The sequence below is a fragment of the Bicyclus anynana genome, chromosome 3 (genome assembly GCF_947172395.1).
Source record: "Bicyclus anynana chromosome 3, ilBicAnyn1.1, whole genome shotgun sequence".
Taxonomy (NCBI): Eukaryota; Metazoa; Arthropoda; class Insecta; order Lepidoptera; family Nymphalidae; genus Bicyclus; species Bicyclus anynana.
Genome location: NC_069085.1, coordinates 8,077,960 through 8,104,089, shown reverse-complemented (window position 1 = coordinate 8,104,089; position 26,130 = coordinate 8,077,960). Strand labels below are relative to the sequence as shown.

At 34.5% G+C, this 26,130-nt stretch overlaps 2 protein-coding genes across 3 annotated transcripts in view; one reads left to right on the top strand and one right to left on the bottom strand.

The window, feature by feature from the left end:
- The window catches only part of LOC112044902 (chitin synthase chs-2), a 32,019-nt gene extending 12,830 nt beyond the window's left edge, over nt 1-19,189 (top strand). Inside the window, exons 3-23 of one of the 2 annotated variants that reach the window (XM_024080907.2) lie at nt 7,813-8,057; nt 8,390-8,556; nt 8,989-9,316; nt 9,575-9,774; nt 10,044-10,362; nt 10,442-10,662; nt 10,997-11,264; nt 11,565-11,827; nt 12,273-12,483; nt 12,628-12,828; nt 13,189-13,415; nt 13,641-13,808; nt 13,898-14,203; nt 14,281-14,522; nt 14,696-14,849; nt 14,929-15,081; nt 15,845-16,021; nt 16,791-16,958; nt 17,482-17,725; nt 17,805-17,950; nt 18,677-19,189. In XM_024080907.2, coding sequence (XP_023936675.1) covers nt 7,813-8,057; nt 8,390-8,556; nt 8,989-9,316; nt 9,575-9,774; nt 10,044-10,362; nt 10,442-10,662; nt 10,997-11,264; nt 11,565-11,827; nt 12,273-12,483; nt 12,628-12,828; nt 13,189-13,415; nt 13,641-13,808; nt 13,898-14,203; nt 14,281-14,522; nt 14,696-14,849; nt 14,929-15,081; nt 15,845-16,021; nt 16,791-16,958; nt 17,482-17,725; nt 17,805-17,950; nt 18,677-18,871 — 4,603 coding nt within the window. In that variant the 3' untranslated portion in view covers nt 18,872-19,189. Of the gene's footprint in view, nt 1-7,812; nt 8,058-8,389; nt 8,557-8,988; nt 9,317-9,574; nt 9,775-10,043; nt 10,363-10,441; nt 10,663-10,996; nt 11,265-11,564; nt 11,828-12,272; nt 12,484-12,627; nt 12,829-13,188; nt 13,416-13,640; nt 13,809-13,897; nt 14,204-14,280; nt 14,523-14,695; nt 14,850-14,928; nt 15,082-15,450; nt 15,628-15,844; nt 16,022-16,790; nt 16,959-17,481; nt 17,726-17,804; nt 17,951-18,676 lie in introns of both variants that reach the window. The other variant, XM_024080906.2, reaches the window with a different exon arrangement.
- Nucleotides 19,190-20,231: 1,042 nt separating this feature from the next.
- LOC112044880 (COP9 signalosome complex subunit 8) lies at nt 20,232-24,769 on the bottom strand. The gene is made up of 4 exons (XM_024080872.2): nt 24,590-24,769; nt 24,440-24,510; nt 23,796-23,977; nt 20,232-20,568 (listed from the first exon to the last, which is right to left on the bottom strand). The coding sequence occupies exons 1-4, from the start codon at nt 24,641-24,643 to the stop codon at nt 20,318-20,320; spliced, it is 558 nt and encodes a 185-aa protein (XP_023936640.2). The 5' UTR covers nt 24,644-24,769; the 3' UTR covers nt 20,232-20,317.
- Between the last annotated feature and the right edge of the window lie 1,361 nt (nt 24,770-26,130).

Sequence of the window (26,130 nt, the reverse complement as noted above, 5' to 3'; positions counted from 1 at the left end):
TGACTCAATAGACTTAGGAATCATCGTAACGTAAAATTGTAGTGGATGCATCACGCGATCACCTCGATAGGCATTAAATTCCCATTGACTACACACTTGTGTGAGTGGTCTTTAGAAATATCGGAAATATGTGGGTCAGAACAGGTAGCATCACTGCTGTGGCATTCCTCAGAAGCTGAGCTATCGCAACTCTTTGCTGATAAGACAGGATTATTAAGAGGTGTGGTTTTAATCACCTACTTGTGAACTAGTTAGCAAAGTATATTAAGGCTAATAAAAACCTTTTAGGTCATCAATGAAAACTAAACTAAGCAATGATTGTATATATATGTATATTGATGTACAATTATTACTAAGAATATGTTCTACGAAACAGGTTTCATATATTATGGTCTAGGCTTTTTATAGGGAAGTGGTTCTAGACAACATTTTAAAATGAATTCCTCTTAAATATTAAGACACTTTAAAACAAAACCAATATAACCGTTGACAACAGAATTTGCCCTTAATTGAAAATGTCTTTATTTCAAGTTTTCAAAAACTTTTGAAATGTCAAATTTGGCTATTTACAGAGGCTTTACTACCGATTTTGAGCTTACATTATTCTTAATTGAATTATTATGCTACGAACATAAGTTTTTAAGTCAGAAATCTTCCCGAATGTACCCAGGTAACTTACACATAATTAACCGAAGTTTATCACAGTCGTTCCTTATAAAAGTATTTGTAATCTTAACTGATAAGAGTCACAGATTGGAAAAGTCGTCTAACCTTGAATGATTTATTTTGAAGCGCCTATTCACTTTTTGTCTTCGGATTAAACTTAGGTCTAAAATAACAATGGCGTAGGTATCGCTCATAGGTTTATAAGCGGCTAGAGGTCGGTCGTTCGGTCAGCTCACTCAGCGCGGTTGCCCGGAACCCGCTCAAATGCCAAGGTTGTCAACTCTGACGACACAACTTTCGATCGAGTGCGCCACATTTTTGCGCCCCACTTCTTCCGCGCGTACAGTAATGTCTTAGTTATCCACTTCTTATTCACTCGATAATTTAGAAAATAATCGGTTGGGCATTTCCGTGTTTTTTGAAAAAATATATTTTTTTAAATCGAATCCTAACTAACTTTGACGCGAAACGCGATTGTTTTGTAACGATTTCATGTCTCTAACTACATAATGTTACTTCCATTAACACATCTGAAAGGTTTCATTTTCATTTCAAAAAGATACTGTTTTTATGGGATAAGAGAATAACCTTTTAGATGGTCGTGACATAACTAAGTACTGCCTACTGACGTGGACTGTTTGTCTAAATCACTGTTACTGACATTTATTTGCCCATGTCCTATTGTATATTAGTTCTTTATGTTTCAAACCCATTAGCCGTATTGTGTTTAAACTTCGGTGACTTGTCGTTATTCTGTAAAGATGGTTTTATAAAACGGCATTGTGAGTTTTGAATTTGTTTCTATTTCTCTGTCGAATGCCTGATAAAGAGATAGAGAGATATAGACGAATCCAAAGCTTACACTGTCGAGTTATAAAAATATCGTTACAGAATATCACTACTCTTATGCATAAGAAATCTGAATACAGTAAATACTAGTAAACCATTTTATAAAAGTAATACAGAGTCGTTGTATACCTAAGTAGGAAAATATAAGTATATCGCATTCCAGGAACTTTAATTAATAAATACATATTTAAATAAATTGTCATTTGTAGAATTTATATTAGCAGCCATCGCTCGCACCAGTTTTACAGATATGGTAGTTGAAAATTGGAAACAACCAAACAAAATTAAAGTTTATTTGAATGTAAATAAGTAGTATAATTGCATGATAATTTTCATTTGTAAAGTGTACCTACATACTGAGTACGAGGCTGTACGTGGAGGGAATATTAGATCACAACGGGTCTGGCCTAGCTGTTTTAGATTTATTTTTGTTCGTAAACATTCTCTTCGATATATTTTTAGACACGTCTCTATATTAGTACCTTTTCTTTCAACTTTATCCCGAACTAACATACGCCTCGCGGTTTTATCCGTATTTTTATCGCGTAATTTTCGCTCCTGTGGAAATACAGGCTTAAAACACTTAAGATACTCACAAAAACTAACCATTTGATTGACTTTATTGCATGGCCTGCATTGTACATTTTATCACACTAATATTATAAAGGCGAAAGTTTGTGTGTTTGTGTGTATGTGTGTTGTTTGTGTGTATGTGTGTTGTTTGTGTGTATGTGTGTTGTGTGCGTGAGTGTGTATGTTTGTTCCTCCTTTGCGCTGCAGCTACTTAAGCGAATTGGCTGAAATTTGGAATGGATTATACTATTAGAACCATGAAAATGTTCATATGGGCACATAATGCATAAAAGTACAAGTCTACTCTTTACACGATAGGTGAGGAAAGATTTTTGGAAATTCAATCCAACTGCTTAGAAGTGGCAACATTTTTCAAACGTGGCTTTTTATTGATAAAAGAATTTTCAAAACCGGTTCTTAGGATATTGTAGGGGACAACCTTGCAAACTTTACCTCTAGAAAGAAAGAAGGTATTTTTTTTCTTTCTTCTTTTCTTTCATTTATCTAGACTAATATTAATTAGTCTAGATAAACGTAATACCTTCTTTCTCCGAATTCGGTTAAGTTCGCAACATTTCAATAACTACGTGTCATCATTATCAAGCTTTAAAAGATTTAAGCTAAATAAGTTAGGTTTTATTAATTTTATTCCTTGAGATTCATATTCTAGTCAGCCAAAACAGTCAGCTGTATTTTATTGTATATGTAACAAAAATGACGTTATAAGAAAGCTTAAAACGACAAAGTTATATACATATACATATTGTGAGTGGATGCGTAAAAGAGAGTGCATGCGTTGCTTTTGACATGGTCATTGACCGCTGAACTTCGGACGTGAGTTTGAGAAGATGTTTCGCATACTAATCACTTTTCCAATACAAACTTTTACTTCAAATATTTAACAGTAGTTTGTAAGCATATTTTTTCGCAAAACATTTGTAATATATTTTATTGAATTTTTAGACCTTTATCATAACTGATGTTAACTGCCTATGCAGCCTAATATAGTAAGTATCTCGTAAGTTAACTTTAAATAACTTTATGGTAGGATCCCACAGCTTCAAATTATAGGATACTTTACGTACTCAAAAATATAATATTCGGTACTGTTTATAATTTGAAACTGTGTTTAAAGGTAAACCAAGTTAGTCTTATTTTTACTTATCTTTTTCACCTGGTACAGTTATACTGTGCTTTTCAAAAAACAAAGTAGGTACTTATGTCTGGAAGATCTGAGATTTGACTCCTGTCTATTCTTTGAAATCAGTCTCAACTTACAGTCTCAGGTTAGATACAGATCTGACTGATATTTTAAAGAATGAAATTAATTATATACCTATAGTATAGTAAATACCTATAGTAAATATTCAGCTTATTTTAAAGCTTCACTTATGCCACTATGTGGTGTGCAGGTACTTTTTTAAACATGAATTTTATTTATTGGGCATGTCTAACATTTACACCGTGTAAGGCATAAGAACTCTACTTATGCACGCGTTTCGCAAGTTTTCGTGAGCTGTGGAGACAGGGTTTACGTAGCGGTATTATACCGCCATACAAAACAGAACCTTATGTCCATTTGCATACAGATTATTATAGAGTAGCAGACAGTCTTTGATGACGATATACAGGCACAGAATAGACATTAGGTGTTACCTACTGAGGTAGGCTGCTGTTGTAAACGGTCAGGATCGTGATTTTGGGAAGGTCAAGATCTTTTTTTATTGCGTTGAATCTTTTGATTAAAATGTCTTTGTTGTATTGTAGAAGTACGTAGAATGATTGAATAATCTTATCACACTAATATTATAATGGCGAAAGTGTGTGTGTATGTTTGTTCCTCCTTTACGCTGCGGCTTTCAAACCGATTTGGCTGTTGTGATACTTTAACAGAAATTCAAGGAATCGCGGGCATCCGCTAGTAATTGATAAGTATATTATTTAATAGTTTACCGATTCTTATCAATGAATTCCTGAGCCTCCTACATCCAGCGAACTCCTAAGACTCGTTTGATGTCGTCAGTCCACCTGGTGGGAGGTCCACCAACACTACGCTTATTCCAGCACCTTGGGATTCCAACGTCCATCAGCTCTTCGGACTATGTGCATAGCCCATTGCCACTTAAGCTTCGCGACTCCCTAAGTTGAGCTATGTCGGTGACTTTGGTTCTTCTACGAATCTCCTCATTTCTGATTCGATCACGCAGTAAAGATAGATATTCTAGTATAGCTCGTTCCATCTCCTACTGTCTGACTATGAGCCTTCTTATGAGGCCCATAACTAGCGATCAAGTCTCGGAACTATAAGTCATCACTGGCATCACGCACTGTTGGAAGACTTTTGTCTTCATGGATTAAGGAATTTTGGACGAAAAGATATCGCGAAGTTTCCCGAATCCTGCCCAGTGGTTTAAGCGGTTCACCTCTACAAATATTCTTAAATTTAAGTATTTTTAAATCAGCACAATATGAATCTCTGATAAGTAATACTGACAAGCAGTCAATAATATCTAAATCTTGCAGTTTTGTTTAGGTTTTGTACTTTTTAAGAAAGAATGGTATACTTTTTTTTTTCTTTTTTTGAAACGGAATATTAAATTGGCACCAAACTACCTACTCATAACTTTTTAAAACAAAATAATTATTATATACCTAAACCTTTTTTTTCTCCAAAGTGAAAAGCTTGCGCTAGGAGTGAGTGGACATAAATCCCAAAACCTATCGGATTTGATTAGGCCCTTAACCTAGGAGCTGTTGAAGCTGTCCTAATAAATTTAATTTTCAAAAGAAATTTTAATTTCTCTCGGTTCCACATAAGCGCGGTGGGTTGCTATATCTAATAATATAATTAGCGAAGCGATATAATTTCACGTGCCCACTGCCGCAGAACGAAGAACTCTTCGCACACTGGTGTGTGTTTAGAAAACATTGGACAAAATTGTTTCTATGAAAACATTTTTATTGCTCAAATTTTCACGATTATTTAAATATGCAATATTTATAATTAATTGCTAAAGTATGAAATTATGAATAAAAATTTCAAGTGTAGGTAAATGCAAAATATATGTTTTTTTTTGTCTCTATTGACTCGTAGGTACAAAGACTGAAAGTTGTAAACAGAGGCAAACTGTTGATGAATATTATGATGAATAGGTGTCACCATGTGTTTGTTATTTCATGAGCAACAATAGCTATCCCTTAGATACACATCAATGATGCTATGACATACAATATTGGCGGTAGTACTATCCTCTGCTCTACTCTGTCATTAGGAGCTCTACCACTACTTCACACACAAGCGTATAAGGTCGAATACGTACGTGCTTAAATGTTTTAATGATGATAATTTACAATTGCGAAAATCAAAAAATTAATATTCCCATTTTGTCCATCCACGCCACACAGCGACTCCTTTACTGGACGCGTGCCGCCACAACCAGTGTCTATTGCGATCGCACCGTTGTCTGTCCTCGATTGATTAAAACAATGAGTTATTGAATAATACTGACAGGGAACACTTGTCCCTTGTTACTTCTACCAGTTCTATCGTGATACAACCAGTTATGTGTGGCAATAGTGTATTGTATGTTTGGTGATACATCATGAGTGATCACGACCGCAGGACTTATTATGAAAAGCAAGATGTGGACGGAGAACTAATTTACGCTGCCAACAATAATAATTCGATTTACAGTAACTATTGTAGCATATACAGGTATAGTCAAACATTTTTGCTTTAGAAAGTTAACTAGAGATATGAATTTTCCTTACTCTCGTTATTCGTTCTCTGGTGTGTTTAGAGAAATGTGTTAGTTTTCATGAGCTTAGCGGATAAGCGAAAAGAAGATATTCCACATGTTAAAATACTTATGTAGTTAAATTTTAAAATGCGGTACCAAAGTTTTAAATAAATAATGTTGTAGGCGCTTACTTACTCAGTAAATAAATGAATTCATTTCAGTAGGTCGGATTTCTGATGGAAACTAAGGTTTCTATCAGAAATCTGGTTTTGAAATGAAATCTTAAAAAAAATATTTATGATCGTACATTTTAAATGGATCCAATTAGTCTTACTTGAATACAATAATATACTAAATGTCGACATCAATACGTATAACTTTCTAATTTTATAAAGGCATCCAGTAACCGTCATCGCTTCAAATAGGTATGCAGTAGGTACTTTTGTACAGTACGTACCTACTACTGTATAAAAGTTACAAATTTTGAATACCTGTCCCTTTTTTTGTACTTTAAAATTTGGAAATTTGTATACGTACCTATTTTATAAAGTAAATGAAAGATCTGATTATAACCAACCTATGTATGAACCGTCGTAACTAAGCTTGGATTTCGGGAGTCGGCGAGTTGAGCTGTTCCTAAGACTCAAACACATGCTGCTGCAATAAAAATGCTGAAACCTATACGTACTTACATGCGGTACCTATCTATCTTGTGAAACTCTTCATTAAGAGAGGACGTTGACAAAACGCACTCTGTTTGAGGCCATGGTGAATTCCAGCAGATGAACTTTTCAAAAGTTCTTCCTCAAAGAGATAATATCTATCGTACTTTGCAACTTACCACATCTTTGGGGCTGTACAGACTTACAAACTGTTCGTAATACACGCAACACTGAAATTATATTGTACCTCCATACCTTACGTAAATCCTTTGACACAACACTACAGTGGCTAATCGAGAACGCGATGTTGAAACACTCGACCATTGTAACAGCTTTCTATGCAGTTTTTATAGAACCGACCCTGACTTTGTATAAAATGTAGATCATATTTTGCTATGCAATTACCTTACCTTAGTTTTTATTCAAATAATATTGAATTAACTTGTAAAAAAAAATTGAGTGGGAATAAAATAGCACCAGTTTTTTTTATTTCTTCTATGAACTCTACCGAAAACATCGCCGTTCCATTTTCAAAAATAGAAGATGTTTTTTAAAGAAACATTACAAGTAGTACAAAACCCATACATTTTAACCCCTAGTATACTCGTAACTGTCTACCTACTGTTATTTTTTGTGTTATTATTCGCAAAGATGAACTTTGCATAAATGTTGTCCGGAATTTATTAATAAGAATAAAAAAAGGTCTTTTCAAATGTAAGTTTATACGTATTAATACCTACATTATGAGGTCATCAATAATTTATTATCAATATCATTACCGGAAATTTAAAGGAAGGAAGTATAACGACTCCACAAAACATTTTCTCGTCACGGTCGCGTGTGAAAGTTGTTTATCTTGATATAATATTGACGACAATTACCACGTACCTAATGGTCACTATGTAATTTGTATGTTAGGAAAAAACTATGCAATCAAACAATATCTAGCTTGGCTAAGTCTAGGCACATCAGAAACATGGTAGATAATAAATTATTACCTCTCTGTAAGTGATTGCTAAGCACCGGTTTTTGGTAAACGGGATTCGATGGCACACGCCTTCCCTATATTATTAAATGGACAATTCGTTTCTGCTATGCTGAGGTACATTTATTTATACACATAATTGCCTTTATGCTGTCACGTCACCCTTACGTTAAAATTCAAACCGACTTGGTATAGCTAAGCTGAGCTAATAATTATAACTTCAATAGGAATTACAAAATACTCTATACTTTAGGCCTTACTGCATACCCACCTACATTATCCATCACGAAAAGTTTTTCTAAGCTAATTCTCTAAATAACATGTTTCTCTTTTTCAGCCAAAGAACAGTACAAGAAACAAAAGGATGGGACGTCTTCAGAGAGTTTCCCCCGAAGCAGGAGAGTGGGTCGATGGAGAATCAGGTCTGCCTGGAGTTCACAGTCCGGATTCTCAAAGTGTTGGCGTACACCATCACCTTCATAGTCGTGCTGGGTTCTGGCGTGATAGCTAAGGGCACTGTGCTTTTTATGACCTCACAAATCAAGAAAGACAAACGGCTAGCTTATTGTAATAGAAATTTAGGTAAGATTTACTACTTTAATTTACTTTTTTTATGGTTCCTACATGTCCCAATATCAACTAATCTATGCGATGAATATTTGGCTAGTTTTGCGCAAAAAAAAACTTGCAATTGTTTTACAATATGTGAACCGCGAGTCATTATTTAAGTGCTAAGTAGTAGGAACTGCAACGCATAACCTTGTACATCAATGTACATTTCGATCATTGGTTTGTATTTTGTTCTACCTTGGATATAACTTAAATAAGCAACTGGTCGAAAATGTATTAGATATAATTGTGCTGCAAAAGAAGCTTTTAGATTTCCTCTAAAAATGCTTTTTATTTAATTTCAGGTAGAGATAAACAATTTATAGTCAGTCTGCCAGACGAGGAGCGGGTAGCGTGGATGTGGGCTATCCTGGCGGCTTATGCCATCCCAGAAATAGGAACGCTAATACGATCGGTTAGAATATGTTTCTTCAAGACATCGAAAAGGCCCACTACTGTACAATTTATAGTGGTGAGTATTGCTCTATTATCAATCAGCTCGATCATCATCATCAGCCTCTAATGGTCCACGTCAGGCCTAGGAAATTTGTAGTCAAGTTAGACCCACCAAGTCACTCCAATGCGGCTTGGCAGGCTTAGAATTACGATCAGATGTTAATTTTAATGACTAATGTGCATGAAACACCTTCTTCACTGGGCTGCTAAGAATTTCTTGCAATGAAGTACAAGTATTTTATAGACCGACCCAGGACTTGAACTAAGCAGCTCATGTTTCGCACCCACATAGGCAGCAGTCAATCTATTACTTTAAAACCATAAAAAAGTAATGTTTTCGCGCATTTTTACTTTTATTGTAACCTTCACGATTTCAGACAAAATTCATTTATACTTGCAAATTTTGGATGCTATAATTTGTGACCCATTTTTTTTTTTAATGTTTCAGGTCTTCATTACGGAATCGCTGCACACAATAGGAATGGGATTGTTATTCTTCCAAATACTACCAGAATTAGATGTGGTCAAAGGTGCCATGATAACAAACTGCCTGTGCATTGTGCCAGCGATTCTTGGCCTGCTCTCCAGAAGCTCGCGTGATACAAAACGTTTCATGAAAGTGATCGTCGACATGGCCGCTATAGTCGCACAAGTCACCGGATTCATAGTTTGGCCGCTGTTAGAAAACAAACCAGTTATTTGGCTTATCCCAATATCAGCTCTTTGCATTTCGTTGGGATGGTGGGAAAACTACGTTTCACGGCAGAGTCCAATAGGTAAGAAAGCTGTGAAACTTTTATAACTAAAAAATTAAAGTAAACCCTTTTAAACAAAAAAAGAATTTTCAAAATCGTTCCATGAATGACGGAAATATCGCTGGAACACATACATTAAAAAAACATACATACAGCCGTCCTCGAACCTCCTCCTTTTTGGAAGTCGGTTAAAAAGAAGGGTTTTGACGTCAACCATAAAATGGAATAGAATTTTCATATTCAAGTTTTTGTGACAAGTTTTTTTTTAAATTTTCACAGGTATAATAAAGAGCTTAGCAAGAATAAAGGATGAACTGAATTACACACGATACTTTACTTATCGTTTCATGTCCGTTTGGAAGATCATTTTGTTTCTGATCTGTATCCTTATGAGTATCTGGATAGATGGCGACGACCCTGCTATGTTCTTCCAGTTATTCAATCCTGGGTTTGGACCGCATAATATCGTGGTTGAGGAAGTGAGTAATATTTTTTTTTATAAATTAAGATTTAAAAGGTAAGTATATATTAAACATATATACACATTCACATTCTAACTAAGCAAACATTATTTGTAGTAGTGGAAATGACAATCATACAACCAGGCGAGGATCTCTGAACTCTAAATCTTTCGACTCTGAGTCAGACTCTACTAGCTAAACTAGCCCAGTTATTGAGGCTTAATATAATTTCGTTTGTAGAAAATATTTTTATGAAATGCTAACTACCGTCATTTCTTTGTTTTCAGGTTCAAATACAACTTGGCGGGACACTAATTCCAGATCTTGCTAACGCCACTCTCACAGGAGACTCAGTAGAGGTGGCCGCGGTACATAAGTCTGCTTTTTATGTGCTGCTCATCCAAGTTTTCGCAGCCTACTTTTGCTATATATTTGGAAAGTTTGCTTGCAAAATCCTTATTCAAGGATTCAGTTATGCCTTCCCAATTAATCTGGTAATTCCATTGGTCGTGAACTTTTTAATTGCCGCGTGCGGTCTGAGAAACGGAGATAACTGCATATTCCATGGTACAATACCTGACTATCTCTTCTTTGAAAGTCCACCAGGTAATTTTATTACGCTTTAAAATTTAGTAAAACCTATATGAAATGAAAGAACAAGTTGTTAAATGTAATTCCTTTACAGTATTTTCACTTGGGGACTTCATTACAAGACAAATGGCATGGATATGGTTGCTGTGGCTACTTTCACAGACGTGGATAACGCTACATATTTGGACTCCAAAAGCGGAACGTTTGGCATCTACTGAAAAACTGTTTGTCCTGCCAATGTACAACGGATTACTTATTGATCAGAGCATGGCACTTAACAGGAAAAGAGATGACCAAAAAGACGTTAAAACCGAGGTATTGTTGTTGTTATGTCTTCCATAATAGTATTGCATTATACAACACTTACAGTTGATTTCGTTACTGATTGATTGATGTAACAGTGTAGGTATTAAGCAATCAATAAATTAGGGTCAGCTTATAGACCTAACGTAAAACTAGCTACTATTGCATGTTGGATTATTCACTTGTTTATATCAAAATTTTAGCTATACAGCTACATACTTTACAAAATAACTATTGATTTTAAATAGGACATGTTTGCGATGTCTGTATGAAATTTTTAAGCTTTCTCGAATAATAACTCTGATCTGTCTGACCCCTATTATTGATTTTCGTTGACGTGTTACAGGATTTAGCAGAAATCGAAAAAGAGAAAGGCGACGAATATTACGAAACAATTTCGGTGCACACAGACAATACTGGATCTTCTCCCAAAACGATAAAGTCGTCCGATCAAATCACCAGAATATACGCATGCTGCACTATGTGGCACGAAACAAAAGACGAGATGATGGAGTTCTTAAAATCTATTTTGCGATTAGACGAGGATCAGTGCGCCCGGCGTGTCGCCCAGAAATATTTACGTGTTGTTGACCCTGACTACTACGAATTCGAAAGTAAAACCTAAATTATTTCTTTCGTTCATTGTGCTTTGTGCCTACCTACATACCTGAAATTCGCATTAAAGTTATTGATTTATTTCAGTGCCCTGGCTTTTACTTGAGTTTGTTTGATTATATCAATTTCTGTTTATTAATAACTAAAACAATTATTTTGTTCTTGAAAATACAGTCTAGAGTTTAAACACAGTTTAAGAAAATAGTCTATTAAAAATTAGAGTAGGCAGGCAGTAGTTATATAGTTAGTTACTTAAATAGATTACGAGTATTTAGATTAAATTGATCCATGTGTTTCAGCTCATATATTTTTGGATGACGCATTTGAAATATCAGATCACAGCGACGACGATTCTCAAGTGAATCGGTTTGTTAAACTTCTCGTGGATACGATTGACGACGCAGCCTCTGAAGTACATCAAACTATTATCCGTGTACGACCACCGAAGAAGTATCCCGCACCTTACGGGGGACGATTAACGTGGGTACTTCCCGGAAAAACAAAAATGATCTGCCACTTGAAAGACAAAGGGAAAATTCGTCACAGAAAACGGTGGTCTCAGGTGACCTTAATGTTCCTACTACTATAGTACAACATAAATAAATAATATCATTCATCATTCGCTAATCCCACTTGTTATGTTCCTTCCTCCCTATAATATACGAGTATATTTTCCTTGCATCATCGATTCTCAGCAATCCTAATAACTACACCACATAACAACATGTCGCCTGTTTTGGGTACTGTTGATCTGGCCTTGATAGAGAATTCAATAAAGGCCAGGTCAACAATCCGTCCAAGCGAACGGTCCTGGATCGTTCGCCTTGACTTTCCCCTTGTAACATTTCCATTCACCCTCGCTCATAAATGGCTTTCGTTGGTTTTCTCTAATTCATCCCCTCTACGTGCCCAAACCATCTAAGCATACCTACCATCGATTTTAGTCAATACTTCCATCTTATATCACAAGAATATCGAAATATAAGATCTCATTATTACCAATTCAGGTGATGTACATGTACTACCTTCTCGGATTCCGTCTAATGGAACTGCCTATATCAGTCGACCGAAAAGAAGTCATGGCGGAAAATACTTATCTGCTGACACTTGATGGAGATATTGACTTCCAACCGCCAGCTGTGAGGCTTCTTATTGATTTGATGAAGAAAAATAAGAATTTAGGAGCAGCGTGTGGACGTATTCACCCAGTTGGTTCTGGTATGGAAACTTTATACTTTTTGAACAGTAGCAAAGATACCTAAAAGACATAAAAAAAATCAAGTACTTTTTTTATTGTATTTTATTTTATCTGTTACAGTACATTATATATATTTTACCTGTTAAAAATAATAACTTTTTTAGGTCCCATGGTTTGGTATCAACTTTTCGAGTACGCTATTGGACATTGGCTGCAAAAGTCGACTGAGCACATGATTGGCTGCGTGCTTTGTAGTCCTGGATGCTTTTCTCTGTTCAGAGGAAAGGCTCTTATGGACGACAACGTTATGAAGAAGTATACTTTGAGATCAGACGAAGCTCGGCACTACGTACAATACGATCAGGGTAAGCAGAATTACTTATTTACCAAATAGCTTACCGCTTACTGCCTTCATGGTCTAGTATAGTTACCATGTGGGACATCGTATCACCAGGGTTATGAAAGATTGAGCTTTTATTTCTTCCAAGATCGGATTTGGGGAGTACTTTGTATCAAAATCCGTGCCTGGGGTAGGTTAAGCTGTTGGTCCCGATTATTATCATTAACATCTGACAGTTTACAGAATCAAATATTAGATATCACTCTAAGCTCACCAACTCATCGCACGCATCGCGCATCACTCATGATTCTATAGTAGGCCATTAAAATTTTCTGTTATTGATGGTGATGAATCTACACAAACATGTATTTGTGATATATTTCAGGTGAAGATCGATGGCTCTGCACACTTTTGTTACAAAGAGGTTATCGAGTAGAATACTCAGCTGCTTCCGATGCGTACACTCATGCTCCCGAAGGTTTCAACGAGTTCTACAACCAACGTCGTCGCTGGGTGCCCTCCACTATTGCCAACATTATGGACTTGCTAGCCGATTACAAACACACTATTAAAATCAACGATAACATTTCATCGCCTTATATAGCATACCAGGTAAATATATATTTTAACTAAGTAATGAGGTTAATTTATCTCAGTATCAACTAGTTTCCAGACAAAATTATCTAATGACTGTTTGTGACTAAGTCGTTTTGGTGCATTCTTGGTCAGACTGAAGAGAACAGTAATTATTATTTATTTTAATATTAATATGATGAAAGCACAATACTTAATGGAAAAGGATTTAATATATTAAAACTTTCATATTTACGTTTCCAGATGATGTTGATGGGCGGTACGATTTTGGGCCCCGGCACTATATTTCTTATGTTGGTGGGTGCTTTTGTGGCGGCTTTTAGAATTGACAATTGGACATCTTTCGAATATAATTTATACCCAATCGCAGTCTTTATGTTGGTTTGCTTCACAATGAAATCTGAATATCAGGTAAGTTATTAGTATATGCAATATATTGAATACCTTTTATCGACAAATTAGTTAACTTATGCTTATAATTTTAAAATTCTCTTTTACAGTTACTAGTTGCTCAAATTCTATCGACAGCATATGCTATGATAATGATGGCTGTAATCGTCGGTACGGCGCTTCAATTAGGAGAGGACGGTATAGGATCTCCTTCAGCTATATTTTTGATATCACTTTCAAGTTCATTTTTCATAGCCGCTTGTTTGCATCCGCAAGAATTTTGGTGTGTCGTTCCTGGCATCATTTACTTGCTGTCGATTCCATCTATGTACTTGCTTTTGATTTTATACTCAGTCATAAACTTGAATGTAGTATCTTGGGGTACTAGGGAAGTTCAGACGAAAAAAACTAAAAAGGTAAGAGAAAGTAATTATTATTATGTTGGTTTAAATTTTCAAAATTGAAACAATTTCTAGCAGTAAATTACTTCCAGGAAATCGAACAAGAAAAGAAAGAAGCAGAAGAGGCTAAGAAGAAAGCCAAACAAAAATCTTTACTTGGATTCCTTCAAGGTGTAAATAGTAACGAAGAGGAAGGATCGATCGAGTTTTCGTTTGCGGGGCTGTTTAAATGTTTGCTATGCACGCAACCTAAAGGAAATGAAGAGAAACTGCAACTTATGCATATTGCCTCTACACTTGATAAGTTAGAAAAGAAACTCGACACTGTGGAACGGTTAGTAGATCAGTAGATCTTTACTTCTTTAATATCTTCTACATTTCTTTCTATTTACTACTACTACTACTACTACTACTTTTATTTGCAATCAAATAATGGTCAAAAACAGCAAAATACATGAATATTAATTAATCGCATGCATTATATAACGGTCTATCGTATAATTTCAGAATTGTAGATCCACATGGGCAAGTAAGAGGGCGTAAATTGTCAATAGGACTTCGAGGCAGTACAAATGGTGACCCACTGGTGACAGTGGCCGAAGGCGAGGAGGAAGAAAGGGGATCTGATTCCGAAACCGAAACGATGTCTTCAATGCCGAGAGTAAAGATGGTTTTCTAATCTTTTTTCGAAAGGTATGCCTTTGAAAAAATGTTTTATAATATATAATTATTTGTTTAAGGAAAAGAGAGATGATCTTATTAATCCATACTGGATCGAAGACACTGATTTGAAAAAAGGAGAAGTTGACTTTATGAATCAATCGGAATTATCGTTCTGGAAAGACCTTATCGACAAATATTTGTATCCTATTGACGCCAATAAGGAAGCTGAGGTAAGCTGTTCGATTTCAGTGTTAAAATTTTACCTTTCGATTTAATTAATAATGTGATTAATTAGTTAATTAATTAATGTTTGTATACATATAATATGTATGTATAATTTGCCCTTAAATGAAAGTTACTAAAAATGGTATTCGATTGAATACACCTGTAATTTCTAAACTGTTTACTCTTATTGAAAAAATGTCACATTTCTGCCATAATTGCAGTCTAAAAATTTATTAATAATACATATTTGCAAATATTATAACATTATATAAAATGTATTTTTTACAGATGGGTTTATTGAAACAGATTGTTTCATTTTCATAAATTATGTTCTCTTTGTTATTAATTGTATTTTAATCTAACATGAATTTTAGGCACGTATATCCAGGGATCTTAAAGAATTGAGAGACTCCTCTGTTTTTTCATTCTTTATGGTAAATGCTCTTTTTGTGCTCATTGTTTTCTTGCTGCAACTGAACAAGGACAACATTCATATTAAATGGCCGTTTGGAGTTAAAACTAATATAACTTATGATGAGGTTTCACAAGAGGTAACTTTATAATACACTGTGACCAGTGATTATTATCGGCGTTCAATGATGACTTGAAGGGACTATGTGCAATCGTCAAATTCTATAATCGACACATCTAGCTAGAAATTAAAAGAACTGCAAGATTCTTTCGGCACATCTAGAACTTCAAGAGTCTATTTGCAGTCACCATTGAAAGTTGATGCGATTTAATGCTTTATTTTATGTTATATTACAGGCTCGAATTGCACGTGATTTACTTGAGCTTCGCAATAAGTCAGTATTTGCGTTTGTCATGTTCAATGCTTTATTTATATTGATAGTATTTTTATTACAACTCAACAAAGATCAACTCCACGTGATTTGGCCTTTGGGGGTAAAGACCAACATTACGTACATCGAGGATACAGGCGAGGTACAGCCAAATATTACAAGTTTATGTGTGTCACTTCACAAGTCTAACGGTCTTCCTCTAACCGATCTGTCTTGGTATGGCACACCAGCATGGAGATTCTAAATCTTCCACACAGAAGACTAAACAACTTGGGCGTCATTCGACGGTTTCACACACCCTTTAATAAAAACCTCAAGTTCCTTTATACAGACTTACTTTGTCAAGTTGCCGTAGAAACACCATGTTTCTACGAAGCAATGGATTTGTGTTTAAAACCTATATTAATAGCACTACCCAAACCTTGACAATCTTTACGTCTATCTTTTTTCTAAGGTGGTGGAATTTCTTCCATTAAATTTCTTCTATGTCCGTTAACAGTCACAGGTATCCCATGTACATTGTTCGGATCCCTGATGATGTGGTGATTTGTTTAACATTATTTATACTAGTTAAATATAGACAATCACGTTGTTCTAATGTTTTAAACGCACTTTTTTCAATTTCTCATACAATTTTCCAGAATTTATATTCGTTGTCGTAAATAACCTTTCGTGTGACATGTCATTTGTGTACATAAATAGTTTTTAAGTCATTCACTATAAATTGCACAAAGTACATATTTTTACTTTATTATTTAAAATATCTATATTTAGATTTTGCATTTCATACCACAGAATTAAAATTTTGTTTATATAAAATCATTGCACATAACCATTGCTTTTGCTGTTGTTTCTTTAATATTATTACAAAAATAAAATATTATTCATTAACTTTGATTAAAATATTTCAGGTGCTTATAAGCAAAGAATACTTACAACTGGAACCTATAGGTTTAGTATTCGTATTCTTCTTCGCGTTGATTCTGGTTATTCAGTTTACCGCTATGTTGTTCCATAGATTCGGAACGATTTCACATATATTAGCATCAACTGAACTCAACTGGTTCTGTACCAAGAAGGTAAGCTCCATTAGTTACACATAAATTAAAGTTCGTGATACCTTAGGCAATCACTTAACAAGTCCTAGAAGTCACAAGAAGTCATTGGATTCCAATAAATGAAAATAAAGTTCCAATAAAATAAAGACTTTTGTCCAAACAAAAGCTCTTTAAATGTAATATGCTGGTTAAATGATGATTTATAATTATGCTAACTTATTTCATCATTATCAACCCATATTCGGCTCATTGCTGAGCTCGAGTCTCCTCTCAGAATGAGAGGGTTTAGGGGACAGGGGAGGGACACACGCAGAGAATTAATAAAAATCTCTGGTATGTAGGTTTCTCACGATGTTTTTCCTTCACCGTTTGAGACACCTTTTTTTTTCATTTCTAAAAATGCACATAAGTGTAAAAGTTAGAGGTGCATGCACCGGATTCGAACCCACATTCTCCAGCGGATAATCGGAGCAGAGGTCATATCTACTGAGCTATCACGGTTCTCTTATTAAACAGAATTAAATTAATATTTCATATTTTACAGTCAGATGACCTATCTCAAGATGCCCTTCTGGATAAAAATGCAATAGCAATAGTAAAAGACTTACAAAAATTAAATGGGTTGGACGACGACTATGAGAATGACTCTGGCTCTGGACCACAAAATGTGGGTAGGAGGAAAACGATCCATAATTTGGAGAAGGCAAGACAAAAGAAGAGGAATATAGGCACGCTGGACGTAGCCTTCAAGAAACGTTTCTTCAACATGAATGCCAATGACGGTCCAGGTAATTTACTATAATTATCAGCTAAGAGTTTTAGTTCTCAATTGATTTTTATTTTTATTTTTATCATAATTATTTTAAGGCACACCAGTTTTGAATCGGAAGATGACGTTGCGTAGAGAAACACTTAAAGCTTTAGAGACGAGAAGAAATTCTGTGATGGCTGAACGACGAAAATCTCAAATGCAAACACTTGGTGCCAACAATGAATATGGAGTGACTGGAAAGGTAAGAAAATGAATATGGAGTGCAAGAACATATTAAAGACATTTTATTATCATCCAACAAAATTCTATTATTTTGAGATTTCTTTAGTTTATCTTATTTAATGTTTTTAAATGGAATTCGCTATTTCGTTAAGTGTTTTTGAGATTTCTGAAATGGGTATAAAAATATGTAGGTATCAAAATAATGTTGTTCAAAACTTTAATAAGATTTTGATTTTTAAAATAAAATTTTTATCTCTCAAAAAGCAACACACCTATACTACAGCCTTTCTTAATGAGTACTGTTTACCAACAAACAAATTAAAAATGAAGGTATGAATCACTAGTCATTTCACACCTAATAATAATTATAATTACCTTGTTCTTCAATTAATGAAAATAAAATTGATTAATAAGCTTAAAACAGTTAGATATAGTTATTATATTTTATATACCATTTTATAAACAAACCATACATAATTAAAAATAAAAGTTATGAAATGTCATGCGTTTTCTACCCTCATTTCTAATTTCTTTGTTGGTAAACAGTACTCATAAAGAAAGGCTGTAGTATAATTTTTCATTTTTTATAAAATCACATACCTTTTCTTTTATCCACGTCGTACATACATGTATAGGATCTCAATCTTAATTTAATAATGTTTGAAAGAGTTTATCTCTATTAGACATACAATGTTGTAAATACATTCATTTAAATAAATGAAAAAAATCATTTATAAAATTGCAGTTGAACAACAACCACGGGCTAGCTCCGCGACACAGACCTTCAACAGCCAACATATCAGTGAAAGATGTGTTTGCTGAACCAAACGGTGGAATGATCAACAGAGGATACGAAACATCATTAGGTGACGATGACGACAGCAACTCAATGAGACTCCAACCAAGACAAAACCAAGTTTCCTTTCAAGGAAGATTTTAGTAAACATGCGTACTTTAGACGCACAACACAGTTGCCAACATGACGAATTAAAATGAATAGTTTTAAGCATTGTAGATACTCATTTAGTAGCATAGTAATATTATTATTGAACTCAATTTGTGAATTTATTTACATCACAATGCCTTGTGATATTTTTATTATTGTGTCAAACGACAATAATGGACTGATGTGAAAACATTGTGTTCTTTTATATACTTTATGTATAATAATTATTATAATTGATATAAATTTTACACTGCCACTCTATTTTTGTATTTTTCTATAAGACATATTGAGATAAATTTAGTATATTTGAAATTGTTTTATTTGATTTTAAACTGCCCTGCTAATCAAACAATTCCATTTCTGTAGAACGGTATGGATTAGTCGCCTAAATGCATAATATGTCTATACTCTTATCTCTGTGCCAAATTTTATTACAATCAGTTGATGAATTTAAGAGTTCATAGTAGTACAGAATACCTCAATGTGAAACGAAGTTTTTATATACATACTTACCACGCCGCAATTTCACCTATGTAGTTCCAGTTCACGCAGGAATATAGGGGATAAAACAGCATATGTTCATTAGAAATAATGTAGGATTCTTATGGTGACAGGATTTTTCAAATCAGCCCAGTAGTTTCAGAACCAATCCAAACAATGAATGAAATATTTACTCTTCATAAGAATATTATACATATTTTACTGTTTGGAATTTGTTTCATGTTTGCATTTCATCATCTCATTCTGTAAATTGGTTGCATAATGTATTGTTAATTGAATGTTGCCAGGTATACAAAATACCACAAAACTAGAGTCCAGAATCCGAAGAACATTTTTTACAACTGATTGATATCAAGTTAATTAATTTGTGGGTAGCTTCATCACAATGGGATGATCAACAATGAGAATCAAGAATTTTCGTAAATAAAAAAATTTATCGTCTTATCAAGATGAAACTACTCCACAAAAAATAACTTAATAGTAATCAGTTGTACAAAATGTTCTACGGATCCCTGACTGTATATACTTTAGCCATACTCAATGTGCACTGTTTATCAAAAAACAAATTAAGAATAAGTCATTTCACACATAATAATAATTGACTTGTTCTTAGATTAATGATGATCATTAAGCTTAGAACAGTTAAATATAGTTAATATATTTTGAATAATATTTTATAAGAATATAATACATAATTTAAAATAAATAAGTTATGAAATGGCATGCATTTTCTACCTTCATTTTTAATTTGTTTGTTGGTAAACAGAGCACATCAAGTATGACTTCCGTATAGAAATAATAGGGTTCTTGTGTGAAATGATTTCCATTTATGTGTGACATAAATAAAAAAGTCTTTAACTTAATTACCTTTATTATAGGTTGCTCCAGTTGGGCATATCAATGAAATCTTAAAATTATTTATAATAATGAGATACTGACTTAGTTTTCCAGAAATGATACAAACTCTGTAAGCTTGAACAACTGGTCTTCACTGGATGTATGCAATGGTGCAGGTTGAGTGGGTGGTGTAGGGTTGATGGTGACGCCATCGTCTTGCACTTCCCATTTGCGCTCTCTACATATCTGCTGCACTGCCTCACAACTCAGGCCAGTCATTGATACAACAGTATCCAATGAAATAGTGCTGTATGAACGGCCAATTAAATTGAAGGCTCTTTCACGTACTTTTTCTGAAAGTTGAAGAGACATAATGTTTTCTAAGGAGTTATTTGGATATTAGAAGTAGAAGGCTGCTGGCGACTTTGACATCAAGTGGGTAACAGGAAGCTACTGGGTGCATGCAACTCATGACTGCAGTGTTGGATAGTCCTTACAAGAGGCCTATCTCCTGAAGGAGAAACCCATCTGCTAATAAAAATGATAATGATCATGATGACTCCCTGTGGTGCTAACATGTGACCAACAAGACAATATTGTGAAGAGAATTTCTACCAATTTTGGTAAAACTGAAAATACTGCTTGGACAATATTATGTCTATTTCTCTTTATGTGGTCATATGTTAGCACCACTGGTCCTCTAGAGTGTTACACTGTCTATCAGAACGCTTTGAGCTGTGTATTTTAAACATTTATTTCTTTATGCCCAATCTTAATTTTTAACCATTATTTCAATCCATCAAACTTTGATATATATAACAATAACCTGATGTCACTGTAAAAAAGGTGACTACAATTGGACTCTTCTATGTGAACACCTGAAAAAGCTCACGATACACCTGACAAAAACATATTGATACTAGGGGACTTCAACGCCAGGATTGGAAAACCTAAGAAGAAAGAAAATCTCATACTGGGTAACTATGGCTATGGGAAACGTAACCAAAGGGGTGAGAGATTAATCCAATATGCCTATGAACATAAGCTCTGTATAATGAACACATGCTTCAAGAAAAAGCCCAGCCGCAGATGGACTTGGATTTCCCCTGACGGAAAAACCAAAAACGAAATAGACTTCATTATGAGTAACCAGCCCAAGTCTATAACAAACATAGAAGTTCTGAGCAAAATAGACTTTCCATCGGACCATCGACTAGTCAGAGCCTCTCTGAAACTGGAAAAGCCATCATTGTCAAGAAGGGCATTCAAAACATTACCAGAATTGCCTGAAACTGATAATGAAAAATCCAAGTACCTAAATAACTTGAGAAAAAATATTATTAACCACCCAACAGACATATGCAACAATATAGATGTTCAAACTTGCTATGATGCCCTGGAAACAATAATTAAACAAAGCCTGAAAGTGGATAAAGACCCTAAAACAACAAAAATACTAAGTGAATCAACACAAAATCTAATAATTGAACGCTCCAATTTAATGAAACAAAAAAATAAAACCAAAGAAGATAAAACAAAACTTAAAAATCTATTCAAAACAACAAACAAAGCCATCAGAAAAGATTATAAAGACCACAGAAAACAGATATTAGAAAAAAGCCTGAAACAATTTCGAAGTACGAAAAGGGGTCTCAAGGATTTAAACACACACAAAAATTGGATAACAAAACTAGAAACGGGTCAACAAGAAATGAGAACAAGGAAAGAAATAATTGACAGTGCCACGGAATTCTATAGAAACCTTTATGGATATCATGATGACATAGCAGAGGAAAGGGTAGGTCCAATCATCAAGACCTCCGAAAACTCAGAAGGTATAGTACAAGCCATTGATGAACAAGAAGTGCTTAAATATATATGTAAACTAAAACCTGACAAATGCCCAGGACCTGATCATATAACAAATGAGGCCATAAAGATTGGAGCACCAATACTAACTAACATCTTAACAAGATTATTTAACAAAGTGATAGAACAAGGCTCCATACCTATACAGTGGGGTAGCTCAAACATTGTTCTACTATACAAAAAAGGGAACCCCCTTGACATCGGTAACTATAGACCAATTAGTTTGATACCGACCATTTACAAGCTATTTTCATCAATTATACTTAGTCGAATAACACCAACAATTGATATGAACCAACCGATTGAACAGGCAGGATTCCGTGCAGGTTTTTCCACAGTTGACCACATTCATGTTATAGAACAACTTATAGAAAAATACAAGGAATTTAATAGACCACTTTATATAGCTTTTGTGGATTATTCTAAAGCATTCGACAGTATAATACACACATCTATATGGCATACACTGGAGAACAACAAAGTGGATAACAGATATATTCAAATTATTAAAGACCTGTATTCCAAAAGTGTAAGCAGAATAAAGCTAGAAAGGAAAGGTGAAATGATCCCCATTAGACGAGGCCTAAGACAAGGTGACCCGCTTTCACCAAAACTATTTATAGCAGTGCTTGAAGGTGTCTTTCAAAACATAGAATGGGGAAGTAAGGGTATACAGATAAAAAACCGTCGCCTAACGCATCTGAGGTTTGCAGATGACATAGCCCTTTTTAGCGAAACTGCACCATCCCTAGAAAAAATGCTACAAGTCTTAGATGTGGAAAGCAAAAAAGTAGGTCTAAATATGAACCCAGACAAAACTAAAATCATGTCCAACAGCCAATTAAAGCCTATAAAAGTAAATAATAAAATGATAGAATATGTAGATAAGTATATTTATCTGGGGAAGCAAGTGTCATTTGACACAATCAACAACGAGATGGAAATAAACAGGAGAATAAACATAACCTGGAGCAGATACTGGGCACAAAAGGAGATTTTTAAAGGAAACTATATTTCAAAACACAAAAAAATAGTAATGGACACCTGTATTTTACCATGCCTAACATATGCCAGCCAAACATGGGTGTTTGATAACAAAACCAAAGGCAAAGTAAGGTCATGTCAGAGGGCAATGGAACGCAGTATGCTGAAATTGAAAAAAATCCATAAAGTCAGACATAAAATGATCAGAGAAAGAACCAGAGTCACAGACGCCTTAAAACATGCCTTGAAACAGAAATGGCAATGGGCAGGACATATATAGCGGTTGAAAGACGCCAGGTGGACACTTAGGGTCACTGAATGGCAGGGTCCACTAGGCAAAAGGAGAGTTGGCAGACCTCAGAAGCGCTGGACAGACGACATTGCTCAAGTGGCTGGTGGGGATTGGTTGAGGTCAGGACGGGACAGACGAAAGTGGAAATTGCTGGAGGAGGCCTATACCCAATACAATGGGATTCATGCAAACGTAATATAAAAAAAAAAAAAAAAAAAATTGTATTACTAATTTGTATGAAAAAATAAAGACTTTATTATTATTATTATTATTATGTGAACACCTCCATTTTATACACAAACTGCTTTTCTTCTCTGATACTTCAAACTGCACAGTAAACTGTCGCTTCTACATAATGGGAATGCAGCCTTAAGTTTACATATTTTAAAAAGTTTCTGGATACAGAAACTTACAGATATGTAATTGACTAATTACCTTCAAGAGCTCTGATGATATTGGCTACAGGCTCCGTCCATGTGTACGCAGCGAGGGCGTGGTATGTGGCACTGAGATTCTTCTTCCAAAGTTTTTGGCCCACCGCCCATATAGCAGTTAGCTCTGGATTGCTGCTGGTGATAGTTTGTGGTATTCTTTTCCATAAGAATTTAGCATTACATCTGGAAGAACATAAGTTACATGTATTACCCAGAAAAAACATTCAATGTGATTAAAGTTGCAAGTTGAAACTACTTTAATGGGAGTTCTTAGTTCACATGTGTAGATAAAGATTTTATATGTTTTTTCAGGACTAACATAATCATTACCACCCTTGGCCATTATTTAATCACTTTAGTTTACTTCACAGCTGTACACAATTATGAATGTTATTTAAACGGGTACATACCACGATAAAACGACGAGATTTTTATTGTAAACCACGATAAAACGACAATAAAAATCTCGTCGTTTTATCGTGGTATGTACCCGTTTAAATAACATTCATAATGAACAACCACGAAATAAGTTTAAAATCATTAGTGTACACAATTAGTTTATCATTGACAATATATTAATGTTTGAGTTATAACAATAACTGGCGTTTCCAAGATAATTCATGGAACATATTCAATTATACTTACAAGTCATTTTGATACAAATAAATAGCTAATAATTGTGCATATGTAGAAGGCGAAGCAACACCGTTCGGCGCCTGAAATAATAATATTACTTCAAAATTTTTATAAAACCAAAAATCGGTTTTCATAACATTACAGATATTTGAAACTCGCCTCCAGTTCTTGTTTCTCTAAATCCGTACATAACTTATCAAAATTTGTTATCATATTGGCTGATTTGCTATTTAAAATACTAATTTATTATAAATAGCAAAGCAAATATGAAAATTACACACAACAGCAATATTTATTTGACTCTATTTATTTGACGTTTGTTTGTGAAAAATAGGTTGACACTTGACATTGACTGACGTCTGACATTGACATTACTTGATAATTTGATTTTTTTAAAAACTTATTTTAAAGCCCTGGATACCAAATATTAAAGGCCTTGCATAATTTTTCTAAAAAATAATAACTAAAAAGCAACCATAAATAACCATATTACTAAAATAGGCCCCAAAACAAATAGTTTTACGTAAACGTGGTGAGAATTACATTTAATTTCGTATTCTTCCTTTACCAACTCTATCGAACTTGCTATTTTACTTTCCAAAGCTTTGTTTTTCTTCAAGTCTTAGTACGTCTGTAATTAATGAAGTTTTGATATTGCATGATCAATCTTCGTGAAACAATCCGTGCTTTGCTACAGCTAGAATAATAAAATTGATGACTTTTTTAAGATGATAGTTGACAAACATTAATTTAATGAATCGACTGTGTTGTCTTCGCAAGTAAAATGGAATGATCATACAACCTGTAAATTGAAAATAGGCTACTTGCCTCTTTTTTACTGTGTTTAAACCGAAATACTGAAGTATTATAAGCTTTATTTTTATTTGTCCCGTCATTATTAACCAATAAAAATTATAATATAATACTAGAAATTTTTTGCCACCGAAACACAACAAATGAGCAAGTGCCAAGTGATTTCATCACTTAGGGCTACAGATTATTGTATTTTTTATTTAGATACCTATTCATATTAATTTTGGGAGTCTGACGAATAAAAGTTTGTTTAAAATTCGAAATGTTTATATTTACAGTATGAAGATGGGGCTTTTTGATCTATACCTACTTATAATAAATCTGTAGAGAGGTCAATTCTGTACATGAAATATACTTCCAAAATAACTATCAGGGGGTGATTAGTGGTCGATACTGAAAAATACAATCAGTAAAATTTTTGTCTGTCTGTCTGTCTGTCTGTATGTTCTTTATAGAAACAAAAACTACTGGACGGATTTTAACGAAACTTGGTACAATTATTCTTCATACTCCTGGGCAGGTTATAGTATACTTTTCTTCACGCTATGATCAATAGGAGCAGAGCAGTGAAGGGAAATGTTGGAAAACGGGAGAAGTTACTCAATTTTTTAAGCTTGCGTCGCGTGGTTTGTTCGTTATAGAAACAAAAACTACTCGACGGATTTTAACAAAACTTGGTACAATAATTCTTCATACTCCTGGGCAGGTTATAGTATTCTTTTCATCACGTTACGATTAATAGGAGCAGAGCAGTGTTGAGATAACGGGAGAAGTTACTCCATTTTTTAAGCTTCCGTCGCCGTCGCGTGGTAGGGTAGGGGTAGGGTAGGGTAGGGTAAGGTAGGGGTAGGGTAGGGTTAGGGGTAGTAGTAGGGTTTCACGCGGAC

What these genes read in the sequence shown, in the direction of transcription:
- LOC112044880 (XM_024080872.2), bottom strand. Translation starts at nt 24,643, where the DNA reads ATGATAACAAATTTTGATAAGTTATGTACGGATTTAGAGAAACAAGAA. An exon ending in TAGAGAAACAAGAACTGGAG is followed by an intron (nt 24,511 to 24,589) that starts GCGAGTTTCAAA and finishes TTATTATTTCAG; the next exon opens with GCGCCGAACGGTGTTGCTTC. An exon ending in TATTTGTATCAAAATGACTT is followed by an intron (nt 23,978 to 24,439) that starts GTAAGTATAATT and finishes ATGTTCTTCCAG; the next exon opens with ATGTAATGCTAAATTCTTAT.